The following is a 16,304-nucleotide window of genomic DNA, read 5'->3' as shown; positions in this document are numbered from 1 at the left end:
AGTCCCTTTAGATTACTGCTGGACACAGTTGCTGGCTTCTTCAGCTTCCTCCTGTCCACAGACCCCTGGTACACTGCTTCCCCAGATGTGTGCACTGAAGCCCGCATCCCTGTGAATCCCGGCCCTCTGGGAGGTGCTTTCAGGAATGAAGATCTAGAAGGCATGGACACACAGTTGTGCCAGTGGCACATTTGTTTCTGAAATGCCAACTTTCTAGAGGGCAGGGAGTGTGCCATTGACCTTTTCTGACAGGGAGCCCTGACAATGGGGAGGGGAGAACATGGTTGCTCACTGCCAGAATGGGAATGGCCAGTAGCCTCATGGCACCTCTGTTCCAATAAGAGTCTGTGTTCACATGTGGGGGCCAGAAACTTCTTCCCTGTGGCCTGTGTAGATTTGCAAAGGTCTGTTCAGTACCCCACACTGCCAGTACCTCACAGCTGCCCTGTGACAGAGGCTGTCAGGGACCTGTTCCTACCAGGTGTCCTGTCACCACCTAAGACCCAGCAGGTCTAGACCTGAGCTCTGCAGCTGCCCAGAGAGCAGGCTGCAGCCCCAGAGCTTCTTCATCTCCGGCCCCAGGCTCCTGGGTTGTAGGTGTGATACAGCCTTGACTCATGTTTCACTTCACACCAACTCCCACGGGTCCACCCAGTGAATATTTGCCAAATACACACTCATCACTGGGCAGAGGGCCCGCCGGTCTTCCTTTATGGTCCATCTATTGCAGGGGGACAGAGCCTGGGCCCTTCAGGCCTGGTGCCTTCTAACTGCCCTTCTACCCTTCACCCTGCTAGTCAGTGCCAGATGGGCCCGGTCTGCTGAAATAGGAAATCCTTCTTTTCAGATTCTCTGTTAACACCTGAGGTCACTCGATTTGTTATACATCTGGGCCCCTGATGTAGTGGGTGTGATGGCCAAGCTGATCTCATTAATTGTCCCTGTCACACTTACGTGAATGCCATGAAAGGTTTGACTCATCACGAACAGCTGGATGCTCCCGTGTGATCTTGTCAACCGTTGTACTGTTTGCCAACTACATCCTGCCCGTACAAGCTTTTCTGCCTTTCAGGCCCTTCTCCCTCTGCCTAGAATGGCATTCTCTCCCCATTATCTTCTGAGAAAGCTCCTATTCGTCCTGCAAGACCCAGGGAAACCGCATACCGGTCTCTCCAGAATATCTGGCACCTGTGTTTGATAATTTGAGGCTTGGCTTCCTACCTCTGTCTTTTTCTTGGTCTGATGTGGCAGTATCTCCCCATTTCTCAGCACAGCAGCCTTCAGGCCATCACTTATTCACCAGGCACTTTGGTAGCCACTGGGGACATCAGGTGAAGAGAAGACAGTTTCCCCCCACCTCCAGAGGGTTGGCCGAGTTAGTGAGCAAGGAAATGCAGGTATGGGTGAGGTACTCTGCAACTGCCATAATCCGACAGGGCGGCTTTTGATGGAGGTGTGCAAGAAAGCCACCCTGAGAAGATACTTAGAGAGTAAATCTGTCGTGCAGAGATCCCAGGGAGTGGTGGGTATAAACTTACAGAGGAGGAAAGGTCCTGGAGACTTTGGAGACTAAGCAGGGGACTTGTGCTTGGCCAGTTGAGGGCATCAGTAGGGCTGGCCAGGCAGGATCCTGCCATGCCTCTTTCAAAGGTCACAGTCAGTTCGCATTTTTACTTCAGAACAGTGAGTCTTGAGGCGGGAGTATTTCAGGCTTTTATGCAGTCTGGCCAAACAGGGGTGAGGTGCCAATTTTCATCTGCTACCCTTTCTCTCATCTCCACCCAAACTTGCTCCGTCCAGGCCCTGGGGTTTACCCACCTGTTTGCTGTGTAGCTGCTTTGGGCTGCGTCTGGGCTTCTCTTCTCCCACCGAGTAAACCTGTTCTTTACTGTGGCCTTGCCTGACTCCTACCAGGCCCTGAAATGCCAGTGAGGCTCCTACCCCCGCTTACGCTCCCTTTCTTACCCCCTGGCCGATGGCGCAATCCTTTCGGACTGCGAAGGCCCAGTCTCTGTTTCTGGGCCTTCGTTGGCCTTGGCAACCATGAATCACTACGGAGTCCTCCCTGCTTCACACACGTAGCTGCATATCTCTTTGCTGTGTCTCCCTTCTCCTAGGTATCAGCTTCTCGGGCTTATCTGGGTTCTTTCTCCCCGTGCCGACCCCATTTTAAAGTTTCTGGCCTGATGAGTTATCCCGGCACAGATACATCCTGAGATTATCTCCTCACTTAAATCAGCAACAACAAACACTTTTGAGCAGTCTGTGCAAGCGAATCTACTAAGCATTTTCTGTGAAATATTAATTCCTCACTTAATGAGAATATCATTAGTTAGTTAGTTACTGTCATTGTTCCCCTTTTTCATGTTTGGGAACTGAGGCACAGAGATCACACAGTCCTTGGCATGACTGGGGTGCACCCAGACGATTTAATTCTCACTGCCTGGCACAGTCAGGGTGGCTCATTGCAGGCTTAAAATGCTTTTCCACACCATCTCTAGAGCCAGTTCTCCATGGCTGCTCATGTCCTTCTCGTCTCAGGTGCAGCTTCCCATTGAAGATGAGGAGAGGCCCTGAGAACCTTGTGTTCTCTGACTCTGACCTGTGCCATTCTGGGGTACGGGAGCGCTGCCTGGTTTGGCCCGAGCCCCTCTTCCCATTGGCACATGCACAAGTTTTGCTGGACGAGCAGCCAACTCTACTGCAGGTTTGCAGGTTTGGGCTAAGTCTCTTCTTAAGGTTACAAATGATGTTCTAAGTCCCTCCCTGCCACCCAAGGAGAGAGAAAGCAAGAAAAATAAGAGACCTCGGGAAGGACATGAGCAGCCATGGAGAACTGGCTCTGGAGATGGTGTGGAAAAGCAATTTAAGCCCGCAAAGAGCCACCCTGACTGTGCCAGTTGCCTGGGCTGGCAGCAGGGAGGCAGTTCCCACCACTCTTGACAGGACTCAGGAGAGGTTGTGCATTCAGCGGTCTCTGGACTATGTGACCTTGGGAAAGTCTTCAGCCCTGAGATGGTAGGATTCTGCACCTTGAATGGGGCCAAAATGGCAAGACACAGTGCCCCGGGCTTCTTCCAGGGTGTTCCCTCCAGCATACTCTCCCCAGTACAGTGCCCAAGCTGCCTTCCTCATGGGGCAGACTGGCCTGCTCCACAAGTCACCGTGGTGGTTGATTCCACTTTGTTCTGCATTTTAATTTTCCTTGAGCCTGGATCACAGCTCTAGGAAAGCATTTCTGGTGTGGCCCAAACAAGAAGAGACAGCTGACTGCTGCGCTGGAGGGCACATCCTGAGCGTCCTGTCCTGAGCGTCCTCAGCCTCTGCGAGGAAGCTCTCCCCAGGGCAGTGGAGTCCTCCCCAATGGTGGCTGGGGGCTTCTGGACCTGGGGTCTAGTGATGACAAGGCAGGGCAATTGCAGTCCCCTGCTGCGGGAGACTTTGGGGAGCCCCAGGGTCCTTGCATTACAAGCGTGAATGGGGTTCCTGTGTCAACACTTCATGGAAAAAGAGCGCTCGCACGTGGTGGGAGCAGGGGCCATGTGGCAGGGACCATGCGTCAGCTGCTTTGATTCTTACGAGAGCACATTGCATGATAATGAAATAAGAGGGCCTTGCGGTCTGTGTGCATAATCTGGAGCTCCCTGTAATTTCACCTTTGCTCTGCATTTGAATTTTCAGTAAGAGAAGGAGGAGACGAAGCAGGCGGGAAGAGGCATGGCTTCGGATGCCAGTCACGCGCTGGAAGCTGCCCTGGAGCAGATGGATGGCATCCTTGCAGGTACAGGCAGGGGGTGCCTATGTCTTGTCCTCACACACGGGCAACTTTTCTCTCATTTTACTTTTTTCACTGGCCCAAGAGAGGCCCCTCCTTAGACTTCATTTTACTGTGCATGCCATCTCTTTTTAAGAGCATGAGTATCACCTGCTTTGCAAAATTTCCCATTATGTCAGTTGCCTTTACAAAAGACCCACCTTTGTGCCTGTTTTCATTAACCAAAAAAAAGGCAAGGCCAAAAGTGAAAGATAGGCTCAGATATTTGCTTTGCAGCAGCTGTTACAGCACACACCTCAGGCAAGGTGACTCTGCCAGGCTCCCTCCCTGGCTGCCTCTACCATACAAACAGCCAGCAAAACATTCTTGCGTTTACCACACATTAGGGCTATTTTAGCTTTTATATGTTACTTGGTAGGACTTGGTAGCTTCTGTTTGGGTCTGGGAGCACTCAAAATTCTTTCCATTTAAATGAATGGCAAATGGTAACTACTTATTCACGTAGGCCGCTTGGTTTATGGGTTTCATAGGAACACGCTACTTTGGGATAGTGGGGGAGACCTGCATGAACTTGTAGAACAGCTTAGGTCTCTGTTGAGACAGAGTGGATGTACCCTCGGCTAGCGTGTGTGTGACTGTTTGGATCCTACCTGCAAGGCAGTTTGGGAGCAGGGAGATTGTAAAATTTTCAGAGTCTATTAGGGCTATGACAGTGAAACTTGAAAACCAGCAGACTTTGCCACCTAATGTAGGTGTCAAGTCACTTCTCAGTTGATGTCTGACCTGGAGTAGACTCGGGAGTCAGGTGGCAGTTTTACACTGACTCACCTAATCACCAAAAGAATGTTCTTGATTCCATAGTGTTTTATTTATCTCAACTGGCATAACATTCACATCAGCCAGTTAGGAACATTCTCTAGAAAAGACCCAGTGAAACTGGTTCATTGGAAAAGACTGCCAGCAGTCTCTTTGGATGATGGACTCTTTGATGGGGCAACAGGAAGCCCATATTGGTTAGAACAAGCCTGTCATTGAACATCTTCCCCAAAGGTCCGGGTCCTTTTCCGTCCTTACCTGACACAGGTCACTCACCTTATTTACTGATGGGGTGTGCTTCTTTGGGTCTTTGCACCTCATCGTGTGGCGCCTCCTTCTGCCCCCTAGTCCTTGGCTGAGGAGCAAGGGAACTAATGCCCTGAGTCAGAGTGCCTGACCTGTGGCTCTGATCTCAATGCATCAGCCTCTAAAAGGAAAGCTTAGAAATCCACTCTCTTGACTTCTTCCTCCACACAGAACATGGTGGACCCTAACTAGAACGGAATATTCCAATCTGTGGAACTTCTGAAAAATGGGACATTAGTCAAGGTCTCTCAGGGGCCTGTTGGAAGAGGGAGGTTTGGGCTGAGTGTGGCAGGGGCCCAGGACATGCATAGGGACCTGCACTGCTCCTTGTGGGCATTTGCTTGCTTTCCACACATGCTGCAGAGATAATGCTGAGTCACTGAGGAGTCTGGGTGTTTGCCCCTGGAGTGGGGCAGTTGTCTCTATATCAAAGCTTCTCCCTGTTATTAGTGACCCTGCAATATGCTCCAGCTGCCATCTGCCAGAGCTTAATTTCCCTGTGAACTGACAGGCCCCTGAGAGGCCTTGACTAATGTCCCGTTTTTTAGAAGTGCCACAGATTGGAATATCTCATTCTAGGTTAGGGTCCGTCATGTTCTGTTTGGAGGAAAAAATCAAGAGAGTGGATTTCTAAGCTTTCCTTTTACAGGCTGATGCACTGAGGTCAGAGCCACAGGTCAGGCACTCTGACTCAGGGCATTAGTTCTGCAACTCCCCAGCCAAGGACTAGGGGGCAGAAGGAGGGGGAGGGTGGCAAGGGAGGAGAAGGGTCCTTGGGCGAACACCATATTCCTAGATGGCTTGAGGGATGGATGCATAATGCCGAAAGAAGGTAGCTGTGCCAGTTCAGTCCCTCTCCCTGCCTTTTCTTTTCCCCACATAGACCTTCTTAACAGGACAAAGCCTCAGCAAAACCCCCTGTCTCTAGGAGGACTCTGTGGCTGGATCCTTGGGGCACAGGATCTGCAGGTGAAGATCTGGCTGGGTGTGGAGGCAGGGGCAGTGGGTGTGTGGACCCCAGGAGACTCATCCTTCTGGCTTCCAGCACAAAGAGCTCCCCACCTACAGCCATCTCCTTCATCCTCCAACCTGGCATGGTTCTTCTGGAAGGCTGCTCTGTCTGAAACTGATGTGAGAGTGCTGGGTGAAGAGCAGCATCTAAGAGGTTGCAAGCTTTCTTTGCAAAGTGGGAGGGAGGAGCCAGACTGCTTGGTTGGAGTCCTAGCTCTACGCAAATCATCAGTACTTGTTTGATCCATTCCTCAGTTTCCTCACTTAAAAGTGGAAATAATAGGAGTTTCCACCTGGGAATATTGCTGTGCTTATATTGCACATAGTAATCTCTATAAAATATTACCTCTTGATAAGTGAATGAGTGACAAGGAAATTTTCCTCATGTTAAGTCTTTTGAGAGACATAGATCCGTCTCTTATTCAGGCCCTTATTTCACCCATTTGAGATTTATGGTTTTCATTGTATAAGGCATGTCTCAGTAAATGACCCTAGGGTCTGTCAGATAGTCTTTGCTCCATTCTTCTGCTCCTTATAGACTGTCTTTCACAGAGTAGGAGAGTAATCCTTAAAGTATAAATCAAATCACCTCACTTCCCTAAAACTTGTTAATGAATCCCCATCTCATGATAAGTCCTCATCATGGCCAAGAGTGCATATGAATGCATTGGCTTTTGAATGCTGCTTTGGGGCTGCTTCTCCGCCCACCTTTCCCTCTGGCTTCTCTTGCTTTAGCCACCTGCACTGGCAGCCTCAGGACCTTTTCATTTGCTCTTCCCTCTGCTGGAATGCTGTTCTCCAGAAACACTCAGATCAGATCTCTCCTGAAACGTGACCATACCAGAGGGGCTCAGTCAGATAGCATCGTCCCCTCTCCCCACGTGGCTCCCTGCTCTTGAGTCCTGTTTATGTTCTTTCCAGCTCTCGCCACCACCTGGCTAATTACATTCATACTTGTTTTTGTGTTTTTTGTTTGCCTCCTGCCCCATGTTGAAGGAGGCTTTGCCAGCCTATTCTTGTGCTTCCATTGGTCTTCAGTGTGTGACAGGTGTTTAGTAAATATATATCACACATGCACTTTATTGACTTTTGTGACCAGGCTCTCCTGTTCATTGATCCAGAAGCAGTTATTGGTTTCTACACACGTGCTTTTGCTGGCCACCCACTGAACTTTATTTTGTATTTTCTCTGTTTGTGCCTTCCACTGGCTGATACTTTTGAAATAACACATCACCAATTTTTTAAAGACTCAGTTGTTCACACATCCTGCAAACCATCTTTTAAGTTTGAATGGTTTCATCTATAGGAGAAATTTAAGAGAACCAAAAAGACAGGGTGGGAAGGGAGTATATTTTTATTCCAGTACAACCTCAACAAAACAAACAGACTATGTAGAGACCCTACAGGGGTGGGGGCAGAGAGGGATCAGAAGGAGGGAAGAATGTGGGGGGGGCTACAGAGATGACTGGAGGGGGAGTGGGGAAGTAAACATTGTTCTAAAATGAACAATAATGTAAGTAGATACATGAAAAATAAATGATAGAAAAATTGGCTCACACGAATATTTGACAGGAGCTGTCTGAGAGATAATTCAATATTGAGGTTATTAGTACGTGCCTAGAGGACATACATCCTATGCCTTTGGAGATGAAATTATGGTAATTATCAAATGTCTTTAGGAAGGACACATTTCCTGAGGACTGTGAATACCTCCTCATTTTCAAAATGGTTGGACCAGACTGGACCAGAGAGCTAGGGCCAGAGCACTGTGGTCAATGGTGTGTTGATTCTGAACCCCAGGTCAACACTGTGGGGTTTTTTTGGCAAATTGTTTAATCCTTAAGTCTGTTGTTTTCATTTATAAAACAGTGGTAATTATAGCACCTATTTTATATAACTGGCAGGATTAAATTAATATAAATACGCCACCTCGTAAGTACTCAATTGGTATAAGTTGCTGTTTGTTTTGTCTCTGTTAGTATTGACATGTTTATGTTTACCACCCAACATCATCATGCTGGTAGGGACAGAACTAAGATATGAGAGTCCAGGGTTGCTGAGACTCCTAGACAGCTTCATCCCTGCATTCCTTGTATGGTGAAGCTAGCAGAGCCCTGGTGCTTCGAGGGGTCGACTATCAGGGACAAGAATGAATTGAGTGGTAGGACCAGTTCTGCTTATGGTCCCAACCCCTTATCCACAGGGGCTTCACTCTTCACCTGTCCAGTATGTTAGGCTTCCCAGGAGGGGGTCCTTTGATTAAAGGGTGGCACAGCTAAAATAAAAGCTTGAAATGATGATGCACAGGCCCCACAGAAAGACATTTTCTGTAACATTGAAATCGTTTTTATATTCTCTTCCTAACTTGAAGTAGAATGATGCCACATAGTACCACCAACATCACCAAATAGCACAGCCACATGCCCCCAATGTCAGCCATTGATGCAAGACCAACACAGATTCCTACTGAAATGGATACAGTTCCTTCAGTTATAATAATTACTAATCATACCACTAAATGACAAGGTTTTTCCTTTATGAATTTCTCCATAGTATGGTAGGCTACTGTTCACTTTCCGAAAGAGTACATTTAGGGCATGTGAAAATGTTTATGTAATTTAGCCTCTAATGCAAAAATGTGTCCCCTTCCTCTAATCAATGTAATCAGCACAAGCAACAAAGAGGGTTTTCTCTCTTGCCAGCCAGTCAGGAGTACAGACTACCAGAGGACAACCTCATGCCCAAGTCAAGGAGGGGGACTCCTGTCCAGGCACTCAGGGGCACTGGGAACAAAGGAAAAAAGGTCCCTATGCACAGAAATAAAAGATTATTAGATGGAACTCCTTTTAAGGTTGAATTCTTGCAACCTGAATAAGGGTTTCTCAAATGTGACTGTACTTGACTAGATTCCCTGGAATTTTATGCCACTAAGTTGGAAAAGGGGACTGTTTAAGGACACCAAACTTTTGTGAAAAGACCTTTGTCAATTCTAGTAGGATATGAACTTTTGATCTGGCTTTCTTTCTCTTAGTTCCTGTGATTTGGCCATAATTAAAATGCACAGTTAAGAATTGAAAATGGGCCCTCCCTGGTGGTGCAACGGGTTAGGACGCAGCACTGCAAGTGAGCCACAGCTGTTCAGTGTAAGTTTGATCCCGAGATCGGAAGTGACCCACATGGTGTGGCAGACCTCTCCTGGCCCGCCCGCTGCTCCCCTCAGCAGTGTACTTTGTCAGTCAGCCTGTTCTGCTCCCGACTCTGTCTCTAATGAATCCTCTTACCACCCTTGCACCTCTGGCCTGTACTCCAGTCTATGCATAAATAAATAAATCTTTAAAACAAAAATAACTGAAATTGAACTATATATTGCTTAATGAATCCTTCTGGATGGCCCAGAACAATTGCCATATGCTCTAACTTTACATGTGTGGGCTTAATGTGTGGGCTGACGGTTCAGTGGTGACTCTGAAGGGCCACTTCTGTGACAGAATCAGAGGACCCTGTGGTTAGGACACTGTTTCTCTTTGCTGTGGTAGTAATAACTGCTGATTACTCAGGCAGATTTCTGCAAGCTCTACTATTAATACGAAATTGAAAAGGAGTCTGCTTTATGATAGTTACCAAAGAAGTGATGTGTGAGTTTGGGTGATTTTTTTAAGTTTGTGCAGGGATAGAGAAAATTCTGATCAAACCTGAAATTATTCCCTTTGGCCCATGAGTGAGTGATTTTTAAAAGCTGATGATATGAGTTCCTGCTCTGCACCATCCTTTTGGTCATTCTCCGCCCTTTCTGGGGCAGATCAACACAACACAGTCCTCAGTAACCGAGCAGGGAAGCTAGACTTGCCTGTTTCCCATTCAGAATCTGGTTTGAGTGTTTGCTGTGTCTCTGATCTGAAGTGGGTCAGTGGGAGATGGCAGTGTCTAGTGACTGAGATGTCAAATCTGCCCTCTGTGGGCAGCAAAGTTTGGGGGTCATTGTTCTCTTTGTTCCTTCTGCTACTCCCTTATGGCTTTCCTACTCTCTGAAACAATTTAGATAAGAGTGAAGTTATCATTTGTTTATTAAATATTGATGGCTTCATTTTAACTTTATGTTATTTGGTATGACTTTTTGGGTCTGGAATTTTTCTGCATAAATTAATGGAAATAATGACTTATGCTTTATGCCATTTTGGCTTACAAAAGGCTTCATGGGAACACTCTGCCTTTTGATAGAGGGGGAAACCTGTACAAAGATAGAGATTTTATCTTATCTTAAGGCATTTATTGACATGATTTTGGGAGCTTTCAAGTCAAACATCCATAGACTAGATCAGCAGTTTGGAGACCCAAGGGAAACTGATGTTTCAGTTCAAGTTGGAAGGCCATCTGCTGGGAGAATTCTCTCTTCTTCCCAGTCTCTAAGAGTGTCCATTGGTTGCGTGAACCTCTCTATGGAGGACTTCTGCAGGCGGCCTAGCCAGGTGGACACAGAAAATTGATCTTGACAGTATATATAGCTATGTCTTCATTAAAGCTCTATACTTAATATACATTCGTATTTAACTTGTTTGGATACCAGTTCTTTATCATTTTCTTCTATACAGCAGTATGTTTTCTTTTAAAATCTAACTTTGGGCCCTCCCTGGTGGCGCAGCGGGTTAAAGCACAGCACTAAGAAGCTTAAGCCACTTCCACATGAGTTCGATCCCCGCCTGCCCCGGAGGTGACCACATGGCGCCGGCAGACCTCTCCTGACCCGCCCGCTGCTCCCCTCAGCAGTGTACTTCATTGATCTGCCTGTTCTGCACCTCACTCTGTCCCTGGTGAATCCTCTCACCCTCCGCATCTCTTGCCTGTACCCCAGTTCTGTATGAATAAATAAAATTTAAAAAAAAAATCTAACTTTAAAAAGTTAACCTTTTATGTGCATTAACATTGACTGCTAACTTAATTGTATTGTGTTTCAGGGGATCTCTGATATTTATTCTCTGTAATTTATTGAATTAACTAGAACATTGTTACTATTTATTAATATTCCATGTTTGTTTGCAAGAGTGTGCTTCTCCTGCTGGTAGCTGTGTTGTTCTATATCTGTCCACTATAGCCAACTTGCTTGAATCTTCACTATCATAACTGCTATTTTTTGTCTGATCTTTTCTGTTTCTGAGAAATATTATTATAGATGGTGGATTTTGTCTCCTTGTAATTCTGTATTATATATTTTGAGGCTGTTTTTTTATTATATAAATACATTTTTAGAATAGTATTTTTCTGGCAAAACCTTTTATCCTGTGGTGGTAATGCTCTTTACCTCTTAAAAGACTGCATATTTTGCCTAATGTTAATCTATGTGATCTAACCCTTCCTTGTTTTCAAACTAAGAAAATACAAAGGGGCCAGACAGAGACCAAAATATCAACTTGATTATATGTTAAATTCATATATGCTGCTGTCATCAGGTACTTCATCTCATGAATCCCCTTTTACTTAATTGAATAATTTTTAAGTTTATCTTGAGTGTATGTATTTCTGAACTGTAAAGCACGTGTACCTTCTTTAAGTGAAAATAGGTGAAATTATAAGTGCATTAACAAACAGTCCTAAGTGTCATAGCTTGTAACAACAAAGGTTATTTCTTACATGACAAGTTTACCCCAGACCTTCCGGAGCTCCCTGCTCCAGAGTGTCATCATCACTCTGGGAAACAGGCTGATTCAGCCTCCCCCATTGCCAGAGGCCAGGGCAGGTGGAAAGGTCTGGAGAACTGTGTACCTGTCACTTTTCATATTTATTGGCCAAAAGCAGTTATGTGACCATGAGTAACTTCAGGTATAAGCTTACCTGAGCTCAGGTTGAGGAGAGCCAGCGTATTTCTGAATAACCCTAATTACTACCACATACGTATATTTAAAATGATCAATAAATGCTTTCAGTAAAATCCTATACTAATATTTTAGTTGTGCAACCATCCCAGGCTGGGTGGGTTCATTGTTGATTCCTGTAGATGAAAAGAGAATTTTGGAGTCCTGGGTCTCATTTTACAGGCTTTAAAAGCTGAATCAGAGGACAGACCAGCTGGCAGGGAGACAGCAACTGAGCCCTCCTCAGCCTCAGAGAGACGCCGCCGTGCAGCCTGGCTTCTGGGCCCAGGTATTCACGTATGAGCACGCCCAGCGCTCTCTGGGCCCAGGTGTCCATAATCAGAGGTGGGCGTACCTGATGCACATGCCTCTTGGCCAGGTCATCAACGCAACCTAGAGGGGAGTGAGACTGTAGATGGTAGCCCTAAGAGGCTAGTGGTGGGAGGGCGGAAAACAGCCTTATTTGATTCCATGTTTCCTATAGCCTACATAATAAATCTGTATTAAATTTTGCTTTTGCATCCTTAAAATGAAATTTCTAAACATCAAAATACAGCTTAACCAAGGTGATTTGTGAGCGCAATGGCTTCAGTTCCAGAAAAACACCTGGGAACTTTCTTATTCTACCAGGGCTCACCTCAAGCCAGCTCAATTAGAATATTCTGGAGGTGGAAACCAGGCATCATTGTTTGAAAACTCACATGATTTCCCTGTGCATGTAAAGTTGAAACACTTTGTGTTAATCTTCCCTCTGGGGTGTTTTGGTCTTCAAAATAGAGATGTATAGAGGATGCCTTCAAAGAGAAATTAGTAGTACAAATGAATTGCTCTTTTCTGAGAAGTAATTCTGGGGAGGGGGAACAGCTTGCCTTATATTTAGGCATATCGAACAGTAATTATTTTGTCTTTTTTGTGTTGTTTGATTAATCCCAGTTATAAGGATATGCATTTGCTTATTTGTTGCATCTAGTATTCCATTTTGGTTTGTTTCGCTTTGTGTTATAATTTTCCACTGGAGGCAGTCATCTGCAGGAAGTGTATACACAGCTCACAACCAAGCCTTCTGGGCAATTGTGCCAAGGCCTTAGACCTTGCTAGACCTGTGTTAACTTCTGTTTTAGGATTTTAGTATTAAGTGCAGAGTAGAAACATGACATTATATCAGTGTGCATTATATAGACACAGAGGCCTGAGCTTGATTTCTCACAGGGTGTATGTACACACATAGTTTTCTAAAATGCAGGGAGGCTCTGAGCTTATTACATGCTTCCCTGCCATAGGGATAATTTCAGATCTTTCTTCTTGAAAAAGTCGATACTTGACAGTTCTTTTTCTCTTCCTCCCCTTCTTCCTCCTTCCCTCACTTGAGCTGACTGTTTTCAATGAGATCATTAAAACCCCAGTCTGCAGCCCCATGTCCCATATCTGGATCTGGCCTACTCTAGAGTCAGCTTGAACGTCATGTTGAGTTCCCTCATTGTTTCCGATGCTCAAGGTTTTTCTTTTCCTTCAAGCTTGGCTCTATGATAAGAAAAAAAAAAATGTGTTGTTATCTTTTCCAGCTATTCTACTTGTTCATTGTGGGGGGATGGGAGTCTTTCATTTGGCTCTGTCCCAAACAGGCCTTTTCTATCATATGCCTCGGCCTGCTCTGAGATTTTCTAAAGCGATTGTCCTGTGAAAATACCTGAGTCCCCCACCTTCAGTGTGCATTTCCTGCCAGGAGGAAATCTGATCAAGGAGAAAGCCTGGGAGCTTTTAGTCACTTATTTTCTGCCTCAGGAGGACTGACTCCGTGTTGAGGCCTTTCTGGCCTCTGGAACCCAGAGGGACCGCGCAGAGTGTCACTTGCTTTCAGCGTTCTGTGTTGGTTTCTATATACACACACATACGTAGGTGTGTCTTAATTCTAATTTTCTTGTTACTGAATAGTAGAAGTAGTCCCCTGTGTTACTAAATCTTCTTTTTTAAAGAAATTGAGGCCTAACTGACATATAACATTTTATTAGTTTCAGGTGTATGACATGGTTTGATATTTGTATATGTTCAGAGTGATCACTATAGCAATTGTAGTTAACATCCAGTTACACATTTTTTTTGTTGTTGTTGTGAGAACTTTTACAATCTACTTCTTTCACAACTTTCAAGTATATAGAATATTATTGCTTTTTCAGCATCAACAAGTGGGTGAAAATCTGAATTATCATTAAGAATCCTTTCATGACCCTGTTCCTCTGACCTGTACCCCTGTTCTGTATTCATAAATACATCTTAAAAACAATTCTGAAAAATACCATTTATTGGCCCTCCCTGGTGGCGCAGCGGGTTAAAGCACAGCACTAAGAAGCTTAAGTCAATTCCACATGAGTTTGATCCCCGCCTGCCCTGGAGGAGATCCACATGGCGAGGCAGACCTCTCCCGCTGCTCCCCTCAAAAGTGTACTTCATCGATCTGCCTGTTTTGCTCCCCACTCTGTCCGTGGTGAATCCTCTCACTCTCTGCATCTCTGACCTGTACCCCAGTTCTGTATGAATAAATAAATAAATCTTTTTTAAAAATACCATTTATTTATTTGTAAGAAAATATTTTCTTTCCATATTTTTATTGTCTGCTTATGTTTGGGTTTTTTTCTCTGATTGCCCCTAGGAAATTTTTATCCATTTTAGTGCATGAGACGTGAATCAGGGCATAATTCTTACTGACGTAAGGTTTCATTTCTTTTATATGAAGTATATACTGATCGTTTGTTATACTTGCTACAATTTTTTTTCAGGCTGTAACTTGTCTTTAATGTTCCAGAAATTAATTTTTATAGTCAAATTTCTTATATTTTATTTGATTGTTCCTGTGCTTATTTAATATTTTTCTAACTCAATTTTGATCTACGTTTTCTTTCATTTTATAGTTTAAGTTTTCATCTATAATACTTAACTGTCTAAATTTTAATTTTGCAGTATGACATATAAAATCAAGATCTCATTTTTTTCTAACAGGGAAGTTCCCTCTGATTACACATTCAGAATGTTCTTAGCTATTTGTATTGTTTATTGCTGCCTAATAAATGATCCCAAAGCACAGCAGTGTTTAATAATAAACATTTATTATTTTTCAACTTCTGTGGGCTAGGAATTTGGGAGTAGGTTAGGTTAGTTGGTGGTTCTGGCTCAAGATAGCTCATGAGGTTATAGTTAAGAATTCAGCTGGAGCTACTGCTAACCTAAGTCTTGCCTGGCACTGGGGGAGCTGCCTTGAGGTCGGCCCTCCACATGGCTGTTGGCAGAAGGACTCAGCTCCTGGACGGCTACTACAGGTGGCCATAATTCCTCACATACAGATTCTTCCATGGTATATTTGAGTGTCCTGACAGAGTGCAGCAGGCTTCTCCCAGACCAAGTGATCTGAGAAAGAACATGGCCAAAGTGACAGTGCCTTTTATGACCTAAGCTTGGAAGTGACACTCATCACTTCTACCATCCTCTAGAGCAAATTTGATATGACACAGGATCAGAAGGAATAATTCCAGGAATGTCAAGGGGCAGGGGGCAAGTCACTAGGGGCCCCTTGGAGGTAGGTCACCACATTCTTCTAGGAGAGGAAGTTTAGGCTCAACGTATCATTCTGCAGACGCCTTTCTATCCGACAGCATTTTCTCATGGACATCCTCATGATTGAGGGGGTGTTTGGATGTTTCATTTTCCTTTTCTTTTCTGTCTTATGACCATGTCTAATTCTTAGATTTGTAATCAAGGAAATCTTGTCACTGGAGCTGTGCTCTTACTGCTCTTATAAGTATCTTGGGAACTTTTTTTTTTAATTTTTTTTTTTAAGATATTTATGCATACAGAACTGGGGTACAGGCCAGAGATGCGGAGGGTGAGAGGCTTCACCAGAGACAGAGCGGGGAGCAGAACAGGCAGATCGACGAAGTACACTGCTGAGGGGAGCAGCGGGCGGGTCAGGAGAGGTCTGCCGTGCCATGTGGTCACCGCCGGGGCAGGCGGGAGTTGAACTCATGCGGAAGCCGTCTTAGATTCTCAGTGCTGTGCTTTAACCCGCTGCACCACCAGGGAGGGCCTATCTTGGGAACTTTTTAACACTGCTATATTTCCACTCACTCTTGTAGTATTTACTGACTATTAATTTTTTTAAAGATTTATTTATTTATTCATACAGAACTGGGGTACAGGCCAGAGGCTCAGGGGTGGTGAGAGGCTTCACCAGAGACAGAGTGGGGAGCAGAAGAGGCAGATCGACGAAGTACACTGCTGAGGGGAGCAGCGGGCGGGTCAGGAGAGGTCTGCCACGCCTTGTGGTCGCCTCCGGGGCAGGGGGGAATCGAACTCATGCGGAAGTGGCTTCAGCTTCTTAGTGCTGTGCTTTAACCCGCTGCGCCACCAGGGAGGGCCACTGACTATTAATTTGATAAAGAAATATTACTTGCCAAGAAATAGAACTTAAAGTCATTTATGCATACATGCATTGCATATATACATGTATATACAGATACATGTACTCATACATATGGACCCACAGATACATATCCTTGGAA

General features: G+C 45.1%; 1 protein-coding gene across 5 annotated transcripts in view; it reads left to right on the top strand.

Annotated features, from left to right (window-relative positions):
* PPFIBP2 (PTPRF interacting protein, binding protein 2 (liprin beta 2)) overlaps window positions 1-16,304 on the top strand; it is a 131,473-nt gene that overhangs the window by 27,951 nt on the left and 87,218 nt on the right. For all 5 annotated transcript variants that reach the window (XM_012725568.1, XM_012725569.1, XM_012725566.1 and 2 more), the window contains exon 2: window positions 3,682-3,781. In XM_012725568.1, coding sequence (XP_012581022.1) covers window positions 3,718-3,781 — 64 coding nt within the window. In that variant the 5' untranslated portion in view covers window positions 3,682-3,717. The remainder of the gene's footprint in view (window positions 1-3,681; window positions 3,782-16,304) is intronic.

This window comes from Condylura cristata, unplaced genomic scaffold (genome assembly GCF_000260355.1).
Source record: "Condylura cristata isolate star-nosed mole 26May11 unplaced genomic scaffold, ConCri1.0 scaffold00015, whole genome shotgun sequence".
NCBI classification, from domain to species: Eukaryota; Metazoa; Chordata; class Mammalia; order Eulipotyphla; family Talpidae; genus Condylura; species Condylura cristata.
This window is presented reverse-complemented; position numbering and strand designations above follow the sequence as displayed.